This window comes from Dermacentor albipictus, chromosome 4 (assembly GCF_038994185.2).
Source record: "Dermacentor albipictus isolate Rhodes 1998 colony chromosome 4, USDA_Dalb.pri_finalv2, whole genome shotgun sequence".
In the NCBI taxonomy this organism is placed as follows: domain Eukaryota; kingdom Metazoa; phylum Arthropoda; class Arachnida; order Ixodida; family Ixodidae; genus Dermacentor; species Dermacentor albipictus.
In genome coordinates, this window is record NC_091824.1 from 173,922,654 (window position 1) to 173,945,190 (window position 22,537).

At 48.0% G+C, this 22,537-nt stretch overlaps 1 protein-coding gene across 2 annotated transcripts in view; it reads right to left on the reverse strand.

Moving 5' to 3' along the window:
* Gad1 (glutamate decarboxylase) overlaps nucleotides 1-22,537 on the reverse strand; it is a 138,785-nt gene that overhangs the window by 49,268 nt on the left and 66,980 nt on the right. For both annotated transcript variants that reach the window (XM_070537836.1, XM_065446125.2), the window contains exons 3-4: nucleotides 18,243-18,333; nucleotides 9,104-9,210 (exon numbers count right to left, since the gene is read on the reverse strand). In XM_070537836.1, the coding sequence (XP_070393937.1) occupies nucleotides 9,104-9,210; nucleotides 18,243-18,333 (198 nt within the window). The remainder of the gene's footprint in view (nucleotides 1-9,103; nucleotides 9,211-18,242; nucleotides 18,334-22,537) is intronic.

Below are 22,537 nucleotides of genomic sequence, written 5' to 3' on the forward strand. Positions count from 1 at the left end.
TGGGACAACATTATGAAAATCACAACATTAATCGCGTGCTAGTGGAAGTCCTCCCGCAGAAGAGAGTAAGACGCACCACTTTCATCCTGAATTTGTACAGTCCGCCGAGGGCTCAGAAAGACGACTTCCGCAACATCATTTACGACAGCGTGAGAGCCGCTGGCTGCAATCAGCTGGTAGTGGTGGGAGACATGAACGGGGCTAGACACACGACTCGGGGCTACCAACAATACACGCAAAAGGGGAGGTCGCTCCTCTATTCGGTTGACCAAATGGGCCTCGAATTGATAACCAACCTCCTCCAACCAACCAGAGTAGGCAACAGTGTAAGTCGAGACACGTTTCCGGACCTGTCATTTGTCAAAAACGTAAGGGAATACTCATGGGTGCACTTGGGCGAAACATTGGGCAGCGATGACTACATCCTCAGCATCTCGGCATCCACGCCGAAACTCGGACTCGATCGGGTACGACCGACGTGCCGAACAAAGGAATACCGCAAGGGGCGATAGTCTCCCCGATTCTCTTAAACGTCGCGGTGCTAGCGCTGACCACAGAGCTGCGGAAAATCCCCGACCTAGGTTACCCCCTGTACGCAGACGACATCACGCTATGGGCCACCAAGGGCTCCCTAGCGCGAAATGAGGCGACCCTTCAAGAGGCCGCGATGGCCGTGGAGAGATTTGCGGCAGCGAGCGGGATGCGTTGCCCGCCCGAGAAGTCCGAGCTGATCCGGGTGCACGGAGGAGGAATCTACAAGTCCCCCGGCCCTATTGACCTCTATCTTGAGGGCCAGAAGATCACGGAAGGCAATAAGACTAGGATTCTGGGTTTTTGGATTCAGAGCAACCTGAAAGCCTCCCACACCATCCAAACCCTAAAGTCTACCACCAGCCAGATCTCGAAATTATCAAACGAATTGCAAGAAGCCGCAAGGGTATGCGAGAAGAGAACACGCTTCGCGTCGTCCAGGCTCTGGTGATCAGCAGAATAACGTATATATAGCATGCCGTATCCCTACCACTCGTTAAACAAACGTGACCAAGAACAAGTCGATGCCATCATTAGAGGCGTGTACAAAACAACCCTGGGTCCCCCTGTCACCACCTCAAACGAGAAGTTAGCGGCCCTCGGGATCCACAACACGTTCGCTGAGCTGTCGGACGCGGTTATGGCTTCGCAAAAGGCCAGACTACAGAACACGGCGGCGGGCAGAGCCGTCCTCCACCGGACCGGAACGGCAACGGAGCTCTGTGCCCTAGATGGGCAACGACCACTCCCGCCTGAGGTCAGAGGCAAGATCAAGGCGAACCCGATAACGAAGCACATGAGTCATGAACTACATGAAGGACGGCGCAAGGCTCGCGTCGACAGACAGAGCCGACAGTTCAGGGGGACCCGTACGTAACGTACGTGGACGTGGTGGCGTACCATGTACCGTACCATGGGCCTCTTCGTGGTAGCCGCCGTGAACGGGAGAGACAACTCCTTGACCCTCGCGGCCTCCGTAAGGGCAGAGACCCCAGCTGCAGCTGAGACCATAGCCGCGGCGCTGGTAATAAAGCAAAAAGCCAGGGTAGGCAGGGAAGTTCATGTCGTTACCGACTCGCAACAGGCCTGCCGTAACTTTACCAACGGACGAACACCGCTGCTGGCGGCTCAGATTCTAGGCCCGAGGCTGCAAGAATACCATCAAATCACGTGAACGCCGGGCCACGCGGGTCTAGAGGGGAACGAAAGGGCGAACGGCTTAGCTCGAGCGCTAATCAACCGAGCGGGACAAGACCAATCGTCTCGTCAATCCCCACCCTTTACCTTCATGCCCCTGCCGTCCAATTACTGAGACCGACTCGAAATCCAGCGACCGACTCAACCGCAGGATTTATCCTCCGCTTCACAGAAAGCTCAGCACTGAAGATGCAGTAGCTCTCCGACTTATTCAGACCAACACATTTCCAAACCTACACAGGTACAGTAAAATGCTCCCACATACATATCGCGGCATCTGCCCCTGGTGCGGCTACACACGCCCTACACTCTTTCACATATATAGTAGGAATGTGGGGGCAAACCTCAAAACTTAAAGACGCCTAACACGTCATTTAAGCGGTGGGAGGTACCCTGGCGGGACAAGAAGCTCTCGTCCACCAAGTACGTCGAGCAGCCATGGCCAGTGGTGTCCTGGAATGAGGACACCACCCACTCGACCTCAAGAGCAACCACCTCGATGGTCCGAATAAATGTTTTTTCTCTCTAGTGTACACATACAATATATGTTATACTTTGCAGTGCTACAGAGCGTATTTTGAAGCTTCCCTCTATATTTTGCACCTTTAATTGCGTATGTGTTGTGTGGCCCTCAATGCAGTTCATGTTGCAGCAGCTGCTTTTTCTGTGTATCGCACATTGGATTAAGCTTGTGATATCCACATGTGCAAAAGGCCTATACTTATCTCACATAACCCGTCGTGGTTGCTCAGTGGCTATGGTGTTTGGCTAATGAGCACAAGGTCGCGAGATCGAATCCCGGCCACGGCGGCCGCATTTCGATGGGGGCGAAATGCGAAAACACCCGTGTACTTAGATTTAGGTGCAAGTTGAAGAACCCCAGGTGGTCGAAATTTCCGGAGTCCTCCACATACGGCGTGCCTCATAATCAGAAAGTGGTTTTGGCACGTAAAATCCCATAATAAGGAATTAATTAATTCTCTCACATATACAAAATAAGGTTCTATGTTGTCCTCTGTGTTGGCAACTTGAACTGGTCAATCCGTCATGGGAAGGAACTGTATGTACACATATAGAAAAAAGGTGTGTGTGTGTGTGTGTTTGTAGTGGGGGGGGGGACGTATAGGATTAGGGCGGTACGAAAAAACGTACCAACATCGTCCTCTAGACCAATTCCTTTAAGGTACCGTATCAAAGCGTATTATGCATAAAGCTCATATAACTAACTCTGATATTCCTACACACGCCAGATGACTCGAGCTACATTTGCCGTGACTCGCATCGCATTCGCGACTGCACCGGATGCCCTCCATATTATTCTGGTTAATCGTACTCACTGCACCGAGGCAAAAGAAAGATCATGGGCGCAGGTGCCTTTAAAATATCTCGACCTTGCGAGGCATCGCTGCGCGTGTCAGGGGAGCTCTCCGTGCGAACACTCCCTGGCACACACCTGCATCGGCGGCCGCAACCTACGTACCGTTCCTTTTGCACATGTGGATCTCACAAGCTTAATGCAATGTGCGACGCAGACAAAACAGCTGCTACAACATGAACTGCATTGAGGGCCACACAACACATACGTCATTGAAGGTGCAAAATATAAAGGGAAGCTTCAAAATACGTACCTACGTCCAGGTTTGATCCCCCACTGTTCCTTGGGTGCCCTGGAGTTCCTGCGCCGCCTGCTTTATTAAAATCTCAGGTGATCACCTGAGACTTCCGTTTGTCGGTTACATGTGCCCTACAGCTGGATCAATACTTGTAATAAAAAAACCCCGATCTATATATCGTCGCGACAATAGATCGCGATAGCGGCTTCTGCAACATACCGCGCCCGTGCGAAGAGAATTACGGAACGCCAACGAGGAATCTGACCACAGCTTCGAGCTCCTAACTCGTAACCTCGTCGAGTGACACTCCTGCAACAGGCGTGACCGCTGAAAACCGTATACCGCCGGGAACTTCAACAGGATCATCCGTCGGTTGCATAACTGCCACCTGCACGGCCAACATGAACCACACCCACACCATATAATAATCAACTTTTAAAGCCCAAACACACGGCTGCATGCACACCACATCACCACACTACAAGCGAGACGCCATGCTGATACGTTGATACGGTTGCCAGATTAAAACTGACTACTGTCACCAAGTCTAGCTAGCGTCTCAGGAGCCTGGCAACCTCAGCGTTCCTCAAAGGCAACCTCAGATTTCAATGCATGGACCCTATGGGTAGCTTGTCCTCTAGAATAAGTATAGTAACTCTATGTCGCGAACGCTGATAATTGTTCCCTCGCTTGCAGTACACTCAGTGGCACATACTAAGTGACTCAAGTTGGCGAGTTGTTCATTAAATAGCGGCACATACCCAGTGCATTTGTGGGGCATCCTGCTTAAACGTCGTGTTGCTGTCCTTGAGGAGCCCTCGTGACTTGGGTTCGATTGCACCCAGCACCGGTTAAATTTGAAGTAAATTTTCCGTCATTATAGAGCGGCACATTAGCAGCGGCACATGCCTATAGTTGCCCAAACTGGCGTCAAACACGTTCATTGAAAAGCGGCACACGCCTACTTGCACCAAAGTAGCCACCAAAGAGGTCTATTCAAGAGCAGCACAGACCTAGGGGCACACACATCCAGTGCTCCAGTTCGGCGTCAGAGTTTGATTGAACTGCGGTACCTACCGAGTCCCGCATCTACAGGGACCCTTATCGGCGTGAAATAGGTTCGTTGTAGAGCGGCACATATGTGCAACCATGAGCAAAAGTGTACGGACCACGGGAGCGCGTGCCAGACTGCATCGACGTGCCTTCTGGCGGTGCGGCACCTGTACTCGAGAATGAAGCCAAAGCGGCGGTGCGCGTCCCACCACAACTGCCTGTGCGTCGTATTGCTTTCCCCGGAAAGGTTCCGGTGCTCGTCGACGTCACGTCATCGCCTCTCTATCACTGAGTTGGTGCGGCAGAGTTGGCGCGACCGTCGCGCATTCGCGATGCTGCTATCGCGCGGCCAACTGACTTCTCTCGCGCCTTTTGATGAGTCGCGCATAACGTCTTGCTTCTTATTGGGGCGTTATATTATCGGAAACGCTTCCAATATTTGCTCCCGTGTATTGAACCAAATTTTTCAATCGGGGTACCTTGTCCTGACGTGGAGTGCGACAGAGTATCAACATTATCTGAAAGCAACAGTAGCACGTCAGCTTACCCTAAAGGCTCAACCAGACGTACGCGTTCCAATGCGTCCGCACACGCCGCACTGACTCGACGTCGCGTCGCGCCCGACGGAGGAAGAGGGCGCGCACCCAAACGATGCACGAGTTGCCGCGCGTCTCGCCGCGGCGGCGCAGTGTTGCTAGCTTGCCATGTTCCAGGCAGTCTAGCCTTCGCTTAACGGACACGTTAAGCATGTGTGTTACATATTGCAAGAAAACACAATAAAAGCGGGGAAGGCGAAGCTAACTTCACCACAGACTTCACGACGCGCGCGTGGAGCCGGAGAGATTGCTCAAACACATCACGCTAGGCATCTCGGAGACGAGGAGCGCGCCACCTGTCGCTGTCATGACAAAATGCCGCACCGCCATACGCGGCGCAGCCCATCCGATGCTGACACCTCCCATTCTAGCCACCCTACCCGGGCTTGCCTGAACGTCGCGCGAAGAGTCGTTCCGGAAGTGACGTTGGCTTGCCGTGGTCATGTGAGGTGCGTCATGCTACTGACGCGAGCGGCAGCTTCCGGCGCGGGCGCGAAAAACCTAGCGGTTGTAGGTCTCGACGCCGCCGCGCGCCTACACGCGAAACAGCCTCCGCGCCTGACGCCGTACGCGCCCAGGCGTGGTGCGGCGCGTGCGGGCGCATTGGAACGCGTACGTCTGGTTGAGCCTTAAGAATACTCAAGAGACGAACGAATCTTCCGGTTGTCTCCTTCGCCAATTGCGGAACGTAATCTATATTCTAGTGGCAGACCTGAATTCAACTCTATAGCAGCTTGCGGCATACTACTACCCTGTTCTTATATGGCCCGTGGCAATGTTCCCGCAGTAGTCTAGGGAGACTTACCCGTGCATAAATTGCTGTCATCTTCCTTGAACAGTTTCAGAAGATGATAGCTGTACGGTTGCTCTTTTATCTTGTTAATCTTTAAATTTACGGGTACCAGTGATGCTCACTCCCAGTCCATTTGGGTGACAAACTACATCGATTGCAAAACCTTTCGTGAATTCACGGCAGCGAAGGTGGGAAGCGTTTCCGATTGTATAACGCCGCCACAGGAAGCAAGCAATGCTGCGCGAGGCATCAAAAGGTGCCAATAGCAGGGGGGGGGGGACACTGCCCGGTTTCGGTGGCACAGGAAATTGGCGCCATCTCTGTAATGGGCGAACGCAAAAATCCGTCTCCCTTGCATGGCCTCGTAGATCGTCGCGCGCACGCGCGCCGATCCAGGTGGCCAACCCCTTCCCCCCGCTCAACTCCTCTCCCCACGCCCACTCTCGTAACGCCCTCGCAACTCCCTCACCTTCGACTGTCTACGCGCTCGCGCCGCCGTGCCGTCCCCGCCAGCAGTCCGCTACGTAACGCTTTGTTTTTTTTTATCTACTGTCATCGAGATGCGTGCGCTGCTGTGCATTGACCGACGTGGCTAGTTTCGTCAGTTCTGTGGTCCTCGGTAGCTGTGTGCTTGTGCTCCGCGATGTTTCACCCGTTTCACGATTCGTACCGCTCGTGCATCGTGCAGTGGTGCACAAATACCTCACAAACAAGTCCTGCAAGGTTGTTCCGGGTGCCTAAAAACAACAGGTGAGCGCTCAGACCCAAGGACATCAGAAGGCGCATGTACACGAATACAGCCCTGTCCATTTGTGTGCTCCATGACGCTCCGGACGTCGTTGCGCCTTGATTATGCTACACTTGCCTCTTCCCGGTAGAGAAAGCTGACAAATAGATGTTCCTCCTCATTGTCACCTGGTCTGTGACTTGTGTTTTTCTGTGCCAAGTCTCATTCTGCAACTTCAGTAACTTGCCCAGCTTTCCATACCGCCCTCAGTGCTTTTTTTGTGTATCACGTTCTACAAACCTACTAACAGATGAAAAATTACTGTTAGTGTTTGTGTACTATCTCAGTAACCCCCGATGGGAAAACCGCGCGAACAACCTTCATGTGTAGGCATGATACGCTTTTTTTTTTCTGGAAAGCATGAGCATTGCAAGTGTCCTACATGCAGATTTTTGCAGTTCGTGTTTATTATACAAAGGAGATCCCAGTAGGTACCACTTAGTGCCTTAAGTGACGTAATTTTATTGCTAAGCATTGCATTCGGGTAGAAAGAAAAGTCGTGTTGGCTTGTTTTATCTGGTCTTTGATTGAGGAATAAGCCTTTCTGCGAATGTTTTCTACGTGCTGCTGCAAAAGCCGACTACCTTCTGTTCCCCTTGCCACCGTTACTCAAGTTGTGGCCATGTGCAAAATAATGTGATAATATGTGTTTCAGTTTTTAGTACAATGTTACTTTTTTCTGCCATGTTTTTTTTTTCAATTTGTTCAGCAGTAATGAACATGTCACGCATTTCATACACTTTCGTGCAGATTTAGAATAAGCTTTCTTTTGGTATGGCTCTCAATCAATCAATGTTAGCATTTTATTCTATCTTTCAGGTATTTTGCGTGTCATTGTTTTTGCCATTACCAGTGAGTTTTTTTCTTTTTACAGTTGTCATGACTATGTCATAGACGTCGTCCAATTTTGTGCTATATCTTCGTCCACAGATCAGGAGCTCGTCTACATTTAGGTCTTGAGGACGTTATATAAAAATCTTGTTTTTTTATGTGTGTACATGAAACGGCCTTCGCGTTTTCTAGCGCTTTCTTTTGTTATTTCACCATCTGTGAACTTTTGTCTTTAGTACTCTTGTATATGTCATGCACCTTTCACTTTTGCTCATTTTTTGAGCGTGTATCACACCACGTTGCAAGAAAAATCTGTTTTCGGAAACGAAGTCAATAAAGCGAGACTAAACATCTGTTGTGTTGGAAGTGGAATTTTGTTTATGTCCCGACACATGCTGGGCAAGACTGCGTGCATGCCAACGCATAGCCCACTGCGCACCACGCGCCAGCTCGCAAGCAATGCCAATGCGCGGCGTAGCGCGCGCATTGCTTGCGAGCTGGTGCGTGGCGCGCCGTAACAAAAAACGCGCCGCTTACGGGTAAAAACAAAAAAAGAAAGTGAGCGGCGCGCGCGGCATAGGAAAAAGGGGGAAAGGGAGTGGAGCTGTCGGCATAATAAAAACAAAAAAGGAAAAAGAAAACGTTTGGGAGAGGAGGTGCCGCGCGGCTGCTGTTGCTGTTGCCATGACAACGTAAACAATCATGTGCGCCGCCATTTTGCTTCTGCGTCGCCCAATGGTTTGGGCCGTAACTGAAGGGGACCTTGGCGCTAGCGTCGAAAGAGCGTCTACTAGAAAATGGCCAATGGGAGCCATACGGAGTGTCCCCCCCCCCCCCTGCCAATAGGGCTTGTTAGCCGCACGGCATTCGAAGGAATTCAATCTGCGGCGGGCGTGCGAGCCAGTTTTGCCGCAGGCGCTCACTGAAACAAAGGCGCAGATGTGACGGAGCAAAAAAGCCAAGTCGACCACATGCGCACTGCTGCTCGCACGCGATCGTCGACAGTACGTGCCGCGCCGCTAAGAGGCGCGTTGATCCAATTCAAGGCTGTTCACATTGCCAAGTACTCGGTGACCCAAGCGTGTCCAATGGCTGGTTTCGAGCCCTGTTCGCTCAGTCTATGGCAGCCCGATGCGTTACCCATTCGACGACGGACTCTACAAAACAGATAGATACAGACACAGAAACATACATAGATAGAAACATAGATAACCCCCGAAAAGTCTGTGAAGTACCCTGACTCTGCAAATGCATAAAAAAAAGAAGCTATTTCATGTCATCCTTAAATGAATAGGAGCTCGACATGGAAACTTTTTCAGGCCTTTTTTTGGAAGCCAAAGGACTGAATACACAACTAATTAATAAACCTAAATCAGTGATGTCACATTCGTGTCGTTGGCGCCACTGTTAGTGTTTGGGCACGTAATTCAGCACGGACACTTAGGTATCCATTTTCTGTGTCGATTAGACGGTCCTAAATTTTTGGTCATGCAGCGTGGGCAGATTTCCGAAAGGTCAATTTGGAGGTCTGTTCTGATTCTGTGTCTGCTTAATACGCATGGATGGACAGGAGCCATTTGTTGTCACTGGAGGCGCTTCAGTCACTGCCTGTTTTGGGGGTGCTTTGCAAGCACGCTCCAAAGTAGCTGATGACATATCAGTGCGGAAACGCTGTGCATGCGTGAGTCCACAGCGTGCTCACCGGGTGCCAGGATGCTGTCGCCGTTGGTGTAGCCGATGAGATCTCGCATCTTCTTCATCACCACGTTCTCCATGAGGATGAACACCGGTGCGATCTCGTACGTGAACCTGCACAACCGCACGCATGTAGTGCTTTCAACTGATGTCAATACGTGCGTCACTGTGTTTGCACCACACAGCGCAAAAATGTGCGGGTATGAGCTTTGAGTTTCAATAAAGATGCTGTAACCACCAGTGTTGTCCAGGATCGAAAATAGCTATTGAGCTGCTTGAAGCATCAAAATAAAAGCCTCCGACAGGATCATGGTGCCATAAAAATGTGCCACGCAGCCCATTCTGAAGGACCACTATGCCGCAGCTACATTCACATCTAATCGACCTTTTGCTGAGCTGCCTTACCCGCCCTGGTGGTTTGGCGGGGTGTTGTGCTGCTAAGTGCGAGGTCGCGGAATCAAATCCGGCCTCGGCGGCCGCATTTCGATGTCGGCGAAATGCAAGATCGTCCGTGCCCCGTGCATTGGGGACACGTTAAAGATCCCCAGGTGGTCAAAATTATTTCGTAGTCCACCTCTATGGCGTGACTCATAATCAAATCGTAGTTTTGGCACGTAGAACCCCAGAATTCAATTAACAGAGTTGCCTTGTTTCCTTGCTTTGTGCCTTGCTTGCTGCAAATGTGAACGAGAGTGAAATTTCACTTCTGATGTTGTTGCTGACACAACACTTGTACGTGCGTTTTATATTTCCGTTTTGTCGGTTTCTTGCCAGTAGAAAAATACAAGTTGCGAATGCTGACAAGTGCTTGAATATATTAGTTTTCTTTTTGTTTTAGCATTAGGCCAGAGTGATAGCAGTTTAATAGATTATCTTGCAACATGCTTCAGAAAATGGTTTGTCTAGGAACCACAGCTTAGCACAGAATAATGTGCGAATTATAGTAACGCGTTCAGAAAGTTCGACGAAAAGAAGATACCGTAGAAGTATTAAACCGAATTTACGAACCAACTGACAGTACGAACGCATAATAGGAATGTATGCGCGTGTGTGTGTGTTTGTGTGCATATGAGTGTGCTCGACATGTGTGCGTGCTATTGTGTGCGTGCGTTTGCTTTTTTCGTAAATAAGTTTGTTAGCGCTATAATACCAATTTTTAAGCGTGACATTACTGCTTCGCAAAGTTTTGTTGAAATGGGTCGTTGTGTAAGTGAGTGCAAAAGCAATAATCTTGAAATCAAAACAACAATTATTAGAATTACATTACGTCGAAAGGCATACCGCAGAGATAACGAATCTGACGTCATCACAGCTAGCTCGTTTAACATTGGCAGCGCGAGAACTATCATAAGGGCTTCTATAAAATATGGCTAAAACAGTGTTTCTTCAAACTTATTGCACTTTGCTTTAAGGGAAATTTCACCACATGGATAATTACTTTACAATACATAGAAAACGTAAGTTTGATTATGGTTATGAAATCAAACTTACGATTATGAAACGATATTATACAAAACTATCAGAAATGTTAACAACGGAGGAAGTTGTAAGATGAAAGGAAGGCACAAGAATTGCTGTAACAGATGGGTAGTGCAAATGTATGCCATAACAAAAGTAAAATCCTAAAATAAGCTAAATTGGCCTGCATGAACCACTATGGTTGCATTTACTGAATTTGTTAGTGCCTGCAGATGCGCACGATGAAGGGCAAATGGCATGGCGAATTTACAGTGTTTCTAACAATTTCTGTAAGTATGATTTAAAAAAAGAAATCTTTTAGTCACCTTGAATGGATTAAAATATTATGCTACGGTAACCTCGAACGTTTCGCTTGTACATTGTTTCTGATACGCATACACTTATTTCCATCTATAAAAAAACGATTTTGTCCCCCACACCGGCGCCTGCATATACTGCTGGATTCTTTCAAGGCAGTCATTGCAACTTTTGTTTTCATGGAATTGCGCGCCTTTTGTTATCAACAACGCCGCAGAAAGGCAGTATGTTGTACTTCAGCGTGTGACACTTACAATTATTCAGTTTCCAGGAGTGTTCTGTGGTCAGTTTGCTGCATTCAGTTCTCAATTTCCCTGACACTGCTCTGAAACACTCTAAAATGCATATTGCACCACGTACTAATGTTTACTGCTCGAGCGCGCTTGATATTATCACCTTGTGGCACGTTACGTAGCGGAGCAAGTGGGCATGCAGGAAAGACAGAGATGACGGGCATGAAAAAAGCTCACCCCCCCAACGTGAAATGAAGATAACGTAAAATTCGCCTACGCAACAACGACGATAGATCACGGTTGTCAAGTACCGTCTAAATTTTCTCACGTCCGTTTGTAATTTTGGTTTGGTATATCCGAGCTTATCCATCTTACCGTTATAACCTCAGGATGCCGTAGCATTCATAAAAGTGTAGGTTACGCGAACTTATCCGCCTCACAGTAATGCGACTGTGTCTTGCGAGGAAATAGAAACGCGGTTGCATCTTGCCTGGGGAGTAACCGAAGAATATATTCAAATCGTTTCACATACGTGATCCTGCTACGTGTAGTGCGAGAATATGACTCCGTATTTTATTCAAATCACTCTGTAATATTTATACTAATGACTGAGCTCGCATACAATGTTCTGTACATTTATCTCTTGCGCTTGTCTGCCCTCTTTTGCTTTTTCCCGCTGGTTTATGGCTAAGTCTGCCGCATACTTTCGGTTTTATAATGCAATGGAAATAAATTTGGACAAGATGACCAAATCTAGGTGGTAACGTTAGAGGTGGAAGGCCTTGGAAACGAGGAAGGAGTGCTGTGACCGTGCTAGTCGCGCGGACCAGAACTAACGCCAACCTAGCTGTGGGTACTACACATTGAATAGCTTCAATGTGTAGTACCCACAGCGCTCACCAGCCTAACGGTTGATCTTGTTCTGTGGTTCTTCAAAGTTGTGCGCCTTCTGCATATCAGGAGCTTCCCTGAAGACGTCGTCCTCCAGAATGAAGGACGGAGGACCTCCGCGCCCTCATGGCAAGGCGAGTCCCGCGGCGATAGCCCTGTCCGTGGGAAACCGCGACATCACCGACTGTAGGCTTCCCGATTCATCTGACAGCTCAACAGCGGCAGAGATGGACTCGGACAGTGATTACACGCTAGTCCAATCGCGCCACTTGAAGCGCAAGCTTCGCCGGACGTCAGCAGGCAGTGATTTTACTCATAACAGCAGATGTGACGAACGGGTCTTCTCCGTAGGCTACACCCCAACTACGGAAGGTACGAATATGAATTCGTTGAATAGACAATCACTGACCAAATACTTCGACCGAATAGCCTCAGGACATGTGAGAGAGATCCGCATTAATGCTCGGAAGAACATTCTGACGGTGGACGTGAATTCTCAGGCAGTATTGGAGGCTTTGAAAGGCATTCAAGTGGTTGGCAACATCCCAGTTCACTCATTCCTAGCGTACGGCAAAGATACCTGCACTGGTGTGATATCAGATGTGGACATTGACATAAAGGATGACGACCTGCGATCTCTATTATCGTCGACAGTGCGAATCCTCGACATCCACCGATTCGGCCGCTCCCGGTGCATCAAGTTGGTTTTCGAGTCAGACTCTTTGCCAGCATCGGTCAAAGTAGGTTATGTGAGGCACTCAGTGCGTCCATATGTACCACGACCGTTACAGTGTCACAAGTGTTTCAAACTGGGCCACGTGAGTGCTGTGTGTAAGAATCCTACGTCGTGCCGAAGATGTGGTGGTGCTCATCAGGTAGACTCCTGTGAGACTGACGCCATGAAATGTGCAAATTGCTCCGGAGCCCATGAAGCGACATCCAAGGACTGCCCCAAAATGGCAGAGGAGAGGCAAATTCTGAGAAAAATGGTGAGAGAGAACTCCACGCACAAGGAGGCTGCCGATTCCGTCCGCAAGAAAAGGCGCCGGTTGCGGCAAAGGCGTCGCCGCTCCCAGAGCAAGCCTCGGGGTAAAGAGGCACTTCCTTTGAGTACTTGGATGCAAACCGTGCCACAGAGAGAGCAAGGCCGGCACACACAAGATGCGCCTCCCCCAGTATCTCCGCGCCCGTCAAGGAATGAGGCGTCATCCAACGTGCGTCCAACCTCTTCGGCTATTGAGTGGCCTTCGCTACCACTGAGGGCTTCCGGAGGAGATACTCCTTCGGCGCTCCCCAAGTGCCGGGAGGGTACTGAAAGGCTTGGAAATGAAAAGGTGATAGACATGCTTAAACAGCTAGTAAACACTATGCGTATATTACTCTCCGGATTGGCAACGCCAACTGCACTGTCGGTCGTGAAGGCGTTAGATGCTATGGAGCCGCTATTAGCGGCTCTAAAATAAGGGTATTAATCATGGCTCTCACGATAAAACACTGGACATTGGAACAGAAGATGCATCATTCTGTTATAATGCAATGGAATGCTCGAGGTCTATGCGGCCGCATGTCTGACTTTAGGCAACGAGTATTCAAATACCGCTTCCCAGTGATCGTGATATGCGAGCCAAATCTCACGTCGGAATTTCGCCTTTCCGGATACGTTAAGCTCTGGTCACGTGAAGATGGACCCAAGAGCAAAGTGTTAATGTGTATACGCAGTGACATGACGTTTGTGCGGAACGCGATCACTCCACATGACAGCAATGAATATGTGTGTGTGACACTAAAACATAAACAACATGTGTTTTCGATCATCGGCGCCTACATACCTCCTAGACAAGGACTTGAACTCTCTTATCTATCCACTGTATTACAAAGCTCCCCAGGCCCTCATGTTGTTATTGGAGACTTCAATGCTCATCATCCTTACTGGGGAAGTGCCGCAATGAACTGTCGGGGTAGGAACTTGATGGACTTCATAGACAGTGAAGGTCTGGCTGTCATCAACGATGGATCTCCAACTTACATCCGCGGCACTACCTACGGAAGTTGCTTAGACCTCACTATTGTATCTCGGAGCCTCCTACCCTTAGTCAATTGGTGCTTGGACATAGAAACGCATGGGAGCGATCATATACCAACATATGTACAGATGAAGTGGTTTGTGCAATCAACTCCACCTGCTGTACGCTGCACTGATTGGTCCACATTCTCTACATCTGTCGAAGAGTACTGCGGAGACATCACTTCACCATCTGATATAGAAGACATTATTGTATCATCAATGCAGAAGACAACTAAGTTCATCAGTGCACCTACATCCAGAACGGCGATTGATATTGAATATGAACGACTCCGAGCGATCCGTCGTAGAGCGGAAAGGAAGGTTAGGCGAACTCAATCGTCATCAGACCTTGTCTTATGTCGACGAGCTCAACGAAAAATACGGCGTCACCTTCAAAAAATGGGAAAACAACGGTGGAGGACCTTCTGTTCGTCTCTGGATCCTCGAAAGCCACTTTCTAGGATCTGGCAGGTAGTACGAAGCCTTCGTGCCCCTCCTCAGCAAAAACATCCTTTCCGTGCTCTAGCACTTCACCAATGTCTGACGGAAGTGCAGGTTGCCGAAGACTTCTGTAAGAGAGTAACCCATACCGATGTTTCAGCATGTCCAACATTGGATCGACCCGTGCTACCTCCTAAAGATGATCGTCTTGACCTTCCTTTCACGATGCCGGAATTGGAAGCTGCACTTGCTGCGTCTAGACGATCTTCTGCCCCTGGACCTGACGGTATTTCGTATACTGCTCTGTGCCACCTTGGGATGGAAGGTCGGAAAGTCCGGCTGTCATACTATAACGCCACGTGGTCATCCAGTACAGTCCCGAAGCAGTGGAAAACCAGCCGTTTGGTGGCCCTCCTAAAGGCAGGAAAATCGCCTTACGAAATGTCATCTTACCGGCCAGTAGCTTTAGCTAGCTGTGTCGGTAAGGTGATGGAACGGATGGTACTCACTAGACTAGAATGGTTCATGGAAAAGAATGAGCTTTATCCTGAAATGATGACCGGATTTAGACGTGGCCGGTCTGCAATAGATGGGGTCATTGATCTCGTGTCCACGATCGAACACGAAAAAAAGCGCCACCGACTTGTAGGAGCAGTTTTCTTAGACATAAAAGGGGCTTATGACAATGTACTGCACGAAGCCATTCTTGATGCCCTCAGTAATTTAGGCATCGGCGGCCGTCTCTACATGTGGATTGCAAATTACCTAGATGGTCGTACAGTCTTCATGTCCACGAATGCTGGTGAAACGACAAGACACGCTGTGGTCCGTGGAGTGCCTCAAGGAGGAGTTCTCAGCCCGACTCTTTTCAATGTTGCCCTTATTGGCCTTGCGGAAATAATTCCTGATACAGTGCGCATCAGTACCTACGCAGACGACATATGCATATGGGCATCCGCAGTCACGCGACCACAAATTCGTGCCAGACTGCAGCGAGCTGTTTCTTTAACGTCTCAGTACCTGCAGTGCCAAGGACTGCAACTGGCCCCAGACAAGTGCGCTGCGATAGCGTTCACACGGAAGCTTATGTGTTGGTATCCAATTATGATCAATGGAAATGCCATCCCATATGTCACCCACCACAAATACCTCGGCGTTGTCATTGACCGCGGTGTTTCATGGTCGAAACATGTGGCAATGTTAAAGAAAAAATTAACTGGGCTTGCTCAAGTTTTTCGCTTTCTGGCCGGTATGAAATGGGGTCCATCTGAGCATTCGCTACTCCGGCTGTACCAGGCTCTCTACGTCGGATACATTCGGTATAGCCTGCCAGTTTTATCAAGTATGAGCCCGTCATGTTTCCGTACGCTGGAAAGTGCCCAGGCGCAGATGCTGAAAACATGTCTCGGTGTTCCACGTTGCACCTCAACCTACGGAACAATTGAGGAGGCTCGCGTCACCCCTTTACCTGTCTATCTACGATGCGAACCTCTTCGAGTATTCCTGCGATTGCTTTGCCGTCATGGACGCCATCCCTTATCGAAACTACCCGATACACGGCCGGACTCCACTTTTTCAAGAGCCGTTAAATGCCAAGCATCTGCCATACCAGCATACTTTGCCACGGCTGACCTTCCACATATGCCCCCATGGGTAATGTCCAAATTACCGGTACGTCTATCTATTCCCGGAATTTCTAAAAAATCGCGAATACCTACCGTCGGCCTCAGACATTTATCACTTGAATATATGTCGAAAGAATATGACTCCTCGGTGAGCGTGTATACAGACGGCTCGGTCTCGTCGTATGCGTCTGGTGCGGCTTTCGTCGTGCCTGCGCATCAGGTCATTCGACGGTTTCGTCTGCATAACAAGACGACTACAACATCTACGGAATTAGTGGCAATAAGAGAGGCCGTTCAATATATTGTGCGACAGCCTCCTCAAATATGGACAGTTTTCAGTGACGCAAAATCGGCTCTTCAACTACTTAGAGTGGTGTTGAAAGAAAGCGCTTATAGAGTGTTAGCTCTTCAAACTGCCGAGCTCTACACTTTAGCGCAAGAAAACGGCCACCACATCACATTTCAGTGGATCCCTAGTCACTGTGGTATACAGGGCAACGAACTGGCCGACGCCGAAGCGAAGAAAGCACTCGAAGAACGAGAGTCGCTGCTTTCAATTCCTTTTTCAAGAGCGGACGCCAACTGTCTCCTCTCCAGTGTCATCCGAAAATTGACAGCGAAGCACTGGGACAACCCGGATAATCGCCACAGACGACTCCAGAGATTGGACCCCACCATGAATTTTAGGCTACCACCAAAAATTCAACGAAGCTGTGCCAGTCTTCTGCACAGACTAAGGCTGGGGGTAGCGTTTACGCGCGGATACGTGCACCTCATGCGACGCACCGAGTCTCCACACTGTGAGGTGTGCAATGTGACTGAGACTATAGGTCATGTGCTTTGTGACTGCCCTAAGTTTGTGGAAGAGCGTGATAGGTTGGTCAAGGACCTTACGCGTCTCGACAGTGCACCGTTGTCGGAGGATGTTATTTTAGGCTCTTGGCCAGACGCTCAGTCTAGTTTCAAGGCCATCAAGGCATTACTGAACTTTTTAAAAATTACGGGCCTGGACTGCAGACTTTGAGCATGCCAAACTGCTTGCCATATGTTCTACATCTTCCTTCTATCGTCATCGTCACCCATCATGCACCTCTTTCTTCCCTCTTTCTTTCCCTCTTCCCCTTCCCCCAATGCCGAGTAGCTGGCTAGAGGAATATACCTCAGGCCGACCTCTCGGCATTTCGTGTCATTAAACTTCTTTCTCTCTCTTTACTGTTACCTGTAGCTTGATTTAGAAACTAGATAGAACTTTTGTTTTTATAAATTGATTTTTCGTCTCATAGTACTATTGTATTTTTGTCCCTTCTGTTGTCATTATCTTACTCAGTGATTCTTTGGAGCTTGTAATGTATTATAAATAAATAAATAAATAAACAAACAAACAAATAAATAAATAAATAAATAAATAAATAAATAAATAAATAAATAAATAAATGAATAAATAAATAAATAAATAAATAAATAAATAAATAAATAAATAAATAAATAAATAAATAAATAAATAAATAAATAAAAAGTTGTATCAATTTATTCCTGGCATCAACGTCCAAAGCGGCCATCACTACCGAGCCATTCCAATTTGTCGGCCAACATCTGGTGCACCTCCCCTGGTGCTATTCACTCATTAGTCATTTAGACTTTAACGACAAATTGTATAACGGACGCCAGCAAACGCTCAGGTTCCTTGAAGAAGTATCCAAGTCTGAAATGTAATTTAATATAATGCTGCACATAATTGAGCCCTAGAAGTAATGTTCGTGTTACAATAATAAAAATAGGTGTATGGGAGCTACGTAATATCAAACAAATGGAAAAATACAAGTTTACCTGCCAAAAAATTCGAGTACACCTAAGCGTTTCTTATGTGTCGCGAATATGAAAGCATTAATGTCCGATCAGTGGCCCGAGGCAGCAAGCGCGATCCAGCGTCACGAATGCGCGAGGTGAGCTCGTGACGTGGCGCCCCAGCCGATGGGAAAGGGGGTCGCTGCTGCGACAGAGGCCGCCGGCTTTTTCGCTGATTGGGTCATTTGATCATCAGTAAATAACAGAATAGCAGCAACGTAACGGTGCCGCAGAATCCAAAGAGTGAGTTTCTAGGCAGAATTATCTCACATGTTAGTGTTGGCTGCAGCAGTGAGCCACTCGCCAGCCAAGGAGATAATGTCCAGGCCACTTGACAGCTGGTTGAAGAAGTGCGGGTGACCTGACAAATGGGAGAGAGAAAGAGTACGTGTCGTTATAGCGAGTTCGTATAACAAAGCCAGCTACGCTGTATATCACGGGCACAAAATGTCGCGCGTAATTTGTTTGCACTGTATTCTTACCACAAGAAAGAACTTTTTTAATAGGCAGAGATGACCATTATTAGATATCGATATTACATACATACACACGTGCATGCATGCATGCATGCATGCATACATACATACATACATACATACATACATACATACATACATACATACATACATACATACATACATACATACATACATACATACATACATACATACATACATACATACATACATACATACATACATACATACATACATACATACATACATACATACATACATACATACATACATACATACATACATACATACATACATACATACATACATACATACATACATACATACATATGCGACGCTAATTACATATATAAATAGAGAGTATTATTACTAATACTGTTTACTTTCTAAATTCAGGCGTGAATTTGAATGGAAAACTGTTACTGCGTCCTAAAAATCTCATTCAGTAGTTTGCATCGGTCGCTATGTCCTACACAAGTGTTTTTTTCCGCACTTCACTCGTAGCACACGATACACAACAGTTCCGCGGCATTACGCGCCCGCTCGTCGCGACACCATCGATCCCGACAGGGATTTGAGGCAACTAATTTCGCGCATTGGCTGCCTTCACAACCACCTGGAAGTGACAAACTGTCGGTGTTGGCTTCCGCTGACCGCGAGCTGAGTGTTCCGCGTGACGCGTCCAAAGCTTTGGAGGGGGCGGACGCAATTCGAACCGCACTGCATGACCCCTAAAGAATTTAGGTTATTTGCTTAACGGCTTTAGAAATTTGAAAACCGATGTACGAAGGCACATTTGCTTTGCGTCTTTGTCAAAAATTTTCTTCCGTACTTTTAAAAAAAAAATTCTTGCCTGTAAAGCGTGCTTTGCCGCCTGTAGAGTATTAATGCGGCAAAGATGCCGCAGTGAGCAGCTGCGAGATGAGTTGTAAGCAAGCTCACTGATGCTCTTAACAATTTTGTTAATATGTGCACTAGTGAGAAATCATGCGCGACACAGACGTTTGTTAGTCTACAGAGTCTATACAGATATACGTGGCCAGCAACGTTTTTTTTTCTTTTTTCCTTTGCAAAAAAACGGGACAATGACAGTCGCGATATTGCACCTTTGCTTTGCGGAATATTGTGGTTCTCCTACATTTAGCTGAAGTTACTGAACAACGCAAATATTTTCAAACGCTAAAAAAATTATTCGAACATGCTTGGAGGGAGATAAGCCGAGCGAATTAGTTATAACAGGTGTTACGACTTGTGTTCATCGGAGATATCTGTGAGTGGGTTGCACATGCTTGTCGGAGCAGTTGTGCTTCAATCTTTATTGCTTGTTCAGTTCACATACAATTGCCGTAAGTAAACAAAACCAGCTTCTTCAGTCCTGTTTTAATGTTTAAGATGCTATGATTTAAGAGATGTGACAGCGACGCTTGTATGCTACAAGTTTTACGCATAAAGACGAGTGACAGCACTTATCAAACAGAAGGTGTCGTACAGTGTTAGACACAATACTACACAAGAAACAACAGAAGAAAAAATAGTTTTGTTGGGGACGTCAATGTTCTGCCTATACTTACACGCTACGTTTTTCTTACAGAGCGTCTGTGAATGAATCTGAGGATGGGATGTGATGAATGTCCCCATTATATATTAATTATGCACGATTATGCCTGCACCGTAGGAAAAAAGCGTCTACTCAAAGGTAATTACAAAATGAGCTTCAAGGAGGCACCTAATGTTATTGTAAGCCAGGTGCAATGCATTTGCACGTCGAAGATAAATGCCACACCTTGCACATAAGGCGGGACTTTTATTCGGAATATTTTCCATGAAAGCAGTCGAGCGTAGGAATGATAAATGCGAGGTCCTCGGAGCCTAGATTTAAAGTCTCCATGTACAGATACACTATGGAGGCACCTTTATTGCGCTACGGGCAGGTACGTAAGCTTTATAGAGGAGATTATAGGTCCTGGCTGCGAGGCATCTCTGGTTTTCTGCAACTAAATATAGCAGCATGAAGCGTCAGGTTTCGCGAGAAAAGCTGCACTCACGCCTACATGTCACGTGACAGAAAGTTCACAATTCAGACGTTTTTGAAACAACCAAGAGATTTGGCACTATCTGACAAGCTAGCTATCCCGCTCACCACGGCACAGCGCGCCGCACCGCCTGCAAGGTTTCTCACGCGGCGGAGGCGATGGCGCCAAGTACGTGCAACAGGAAAAGGCTCTTAGGAGTGCCGCTTAGCGTCGGTGACTGTCGCCAACTGATTTTGCGCCACCCTGCCACGGCTGCCTACGCTTTTTCTTGTTTAACGGAGGCCAAATGAAAAGGCACGCGGTGCTGCGTAACGCGGCCCCACCTGACGGGTTCGGCTCTTCGCGCCTTGCGTCACATGACCGTCGATGCAGACAGGTTCCCACAGATGCATATCACACCGTCAGACACGCTTCAACGAACCTGCATCTGGGTGTGCGGGACGGGAGTTCAGAGCTCTCCTATGTGTGATGACAGGAGAGGAGTTTGGTGAAGTGGCTACTCAAGTGCCTTTGAATGACGGTTTCTCAGTAAGGAAGCAGAACAAGAAGAAAAAATAACAAAAACATTTGGCGCCCTCGCAGAGGGACGCTTGACTGACATGTGAAGTGTTTTCGAGAAAAGGTTCGAGAAAAAGGCGACTCACATTGGCTGTGATGGCATCAGAACTGTATCAGAACTGTAGCGCGCATATTTTGGAACAAACAACTTGGGTGCCTGTTGTGCATCAGCTTTGCGTTTCTCTCTGGGTGTGGATTATACTTGTTCGTGTTCGGCAATTACAGCATAAAGAGCCCCAACCAGACGCATCTGCTTTGTCAACCATTAAGGAAAGGAGAGTCTCCCGAGGCTAAACATTTGGTCTGTTCAGCTTTTTCTTGTGATATCATCTACCAAAAATAAAAAAAAGAAGAAAAAGAAAATAATTACACGCACGTTTGTATAGGCCCCTCAAGCTGTCTTTTAAAGAACACTGACCAAATGAACGCAGTAAGATAAAAAAGAGGCGGGGGGGGGGGGGGGGGTTTCGTTGCACTGAAAGCCGCGCTGCGAACGAGTCTGTATCGAACGCAAGCATATGCGATTTTAGTTCTGGAGAGCGCGAGACACATGCTGCGTGAGCGTACGTGCTGTCTCCGCAATGTACACGCAGATGCCACCGCTCTCCGAACCTGCGTCGCGTAGGCTACAAAATTTGCACGAGCTACCAAGCGGGAGCAACTTGGGAGTCAACAGCCCATGTGCTTAGTGACTAAGAGCACCCACCAGATCTAATGGCTGTGCTGTCTGAATACGTGTCCTTCCCTAATTGTCAGGTACTTGGTGCATAAGATGCGCTAATTCTGACTGCGTTTGTTTCACTTAGATTTGTTGTCTTTCGCATATTAAATATAAAAAAAATAAATGGCAGTTTTGTGAAAAGGCGGAGCATTAAAAGCGATATCAAGGTTGCGTTACGCTCCTCGGAAGGCGCTCAACAATACGCGGATGCGACATGGTGACGCAACCTAGCGCACCAGAAACTCCTGCTTCTCAGCAGGAGTATCGCCTTGGCAGTCGTCTTAGAACGCTGGCAGCGACGTTAAAGGCATCGCACTTAGATGTTGCAGGAGATGAGACCCACGGTGAACTGTCGGTGTTAGTGAGCGCCCAATCAAGGGTTTATATAATTTTAGCTCCCAGTTGTTTACTGCCCATTCCTTTCAGATCAGCGTACGCACCAGCAGCGCACAGCGTTCGTTCCAGCAGTGAAACGGAGAACGCTGCCCTGGCTCCTCCTGCCGCCGATGAAGCGAAGCGTGATGATGAGTTCACTTGGCTTCGTCGTTCTCGCAGCCAGACGGACTGCGCGTCTATGAAAACCTCATAATCCTCCGGGTGTGGGCCGCTTACCGTGATAGCAGGATGTCCGTACAATTGCTATTGCGATAAAAATCGGATAATACATTAATGATAAGAGCGCCTGGCTCTGATTGGAGCTGCTCGGTGCCGCGCACTTGATAACCGGTGTACGTGTGGTGTGTGAAATCTTGTTATTTTTCACCTGACGGTGAGCGC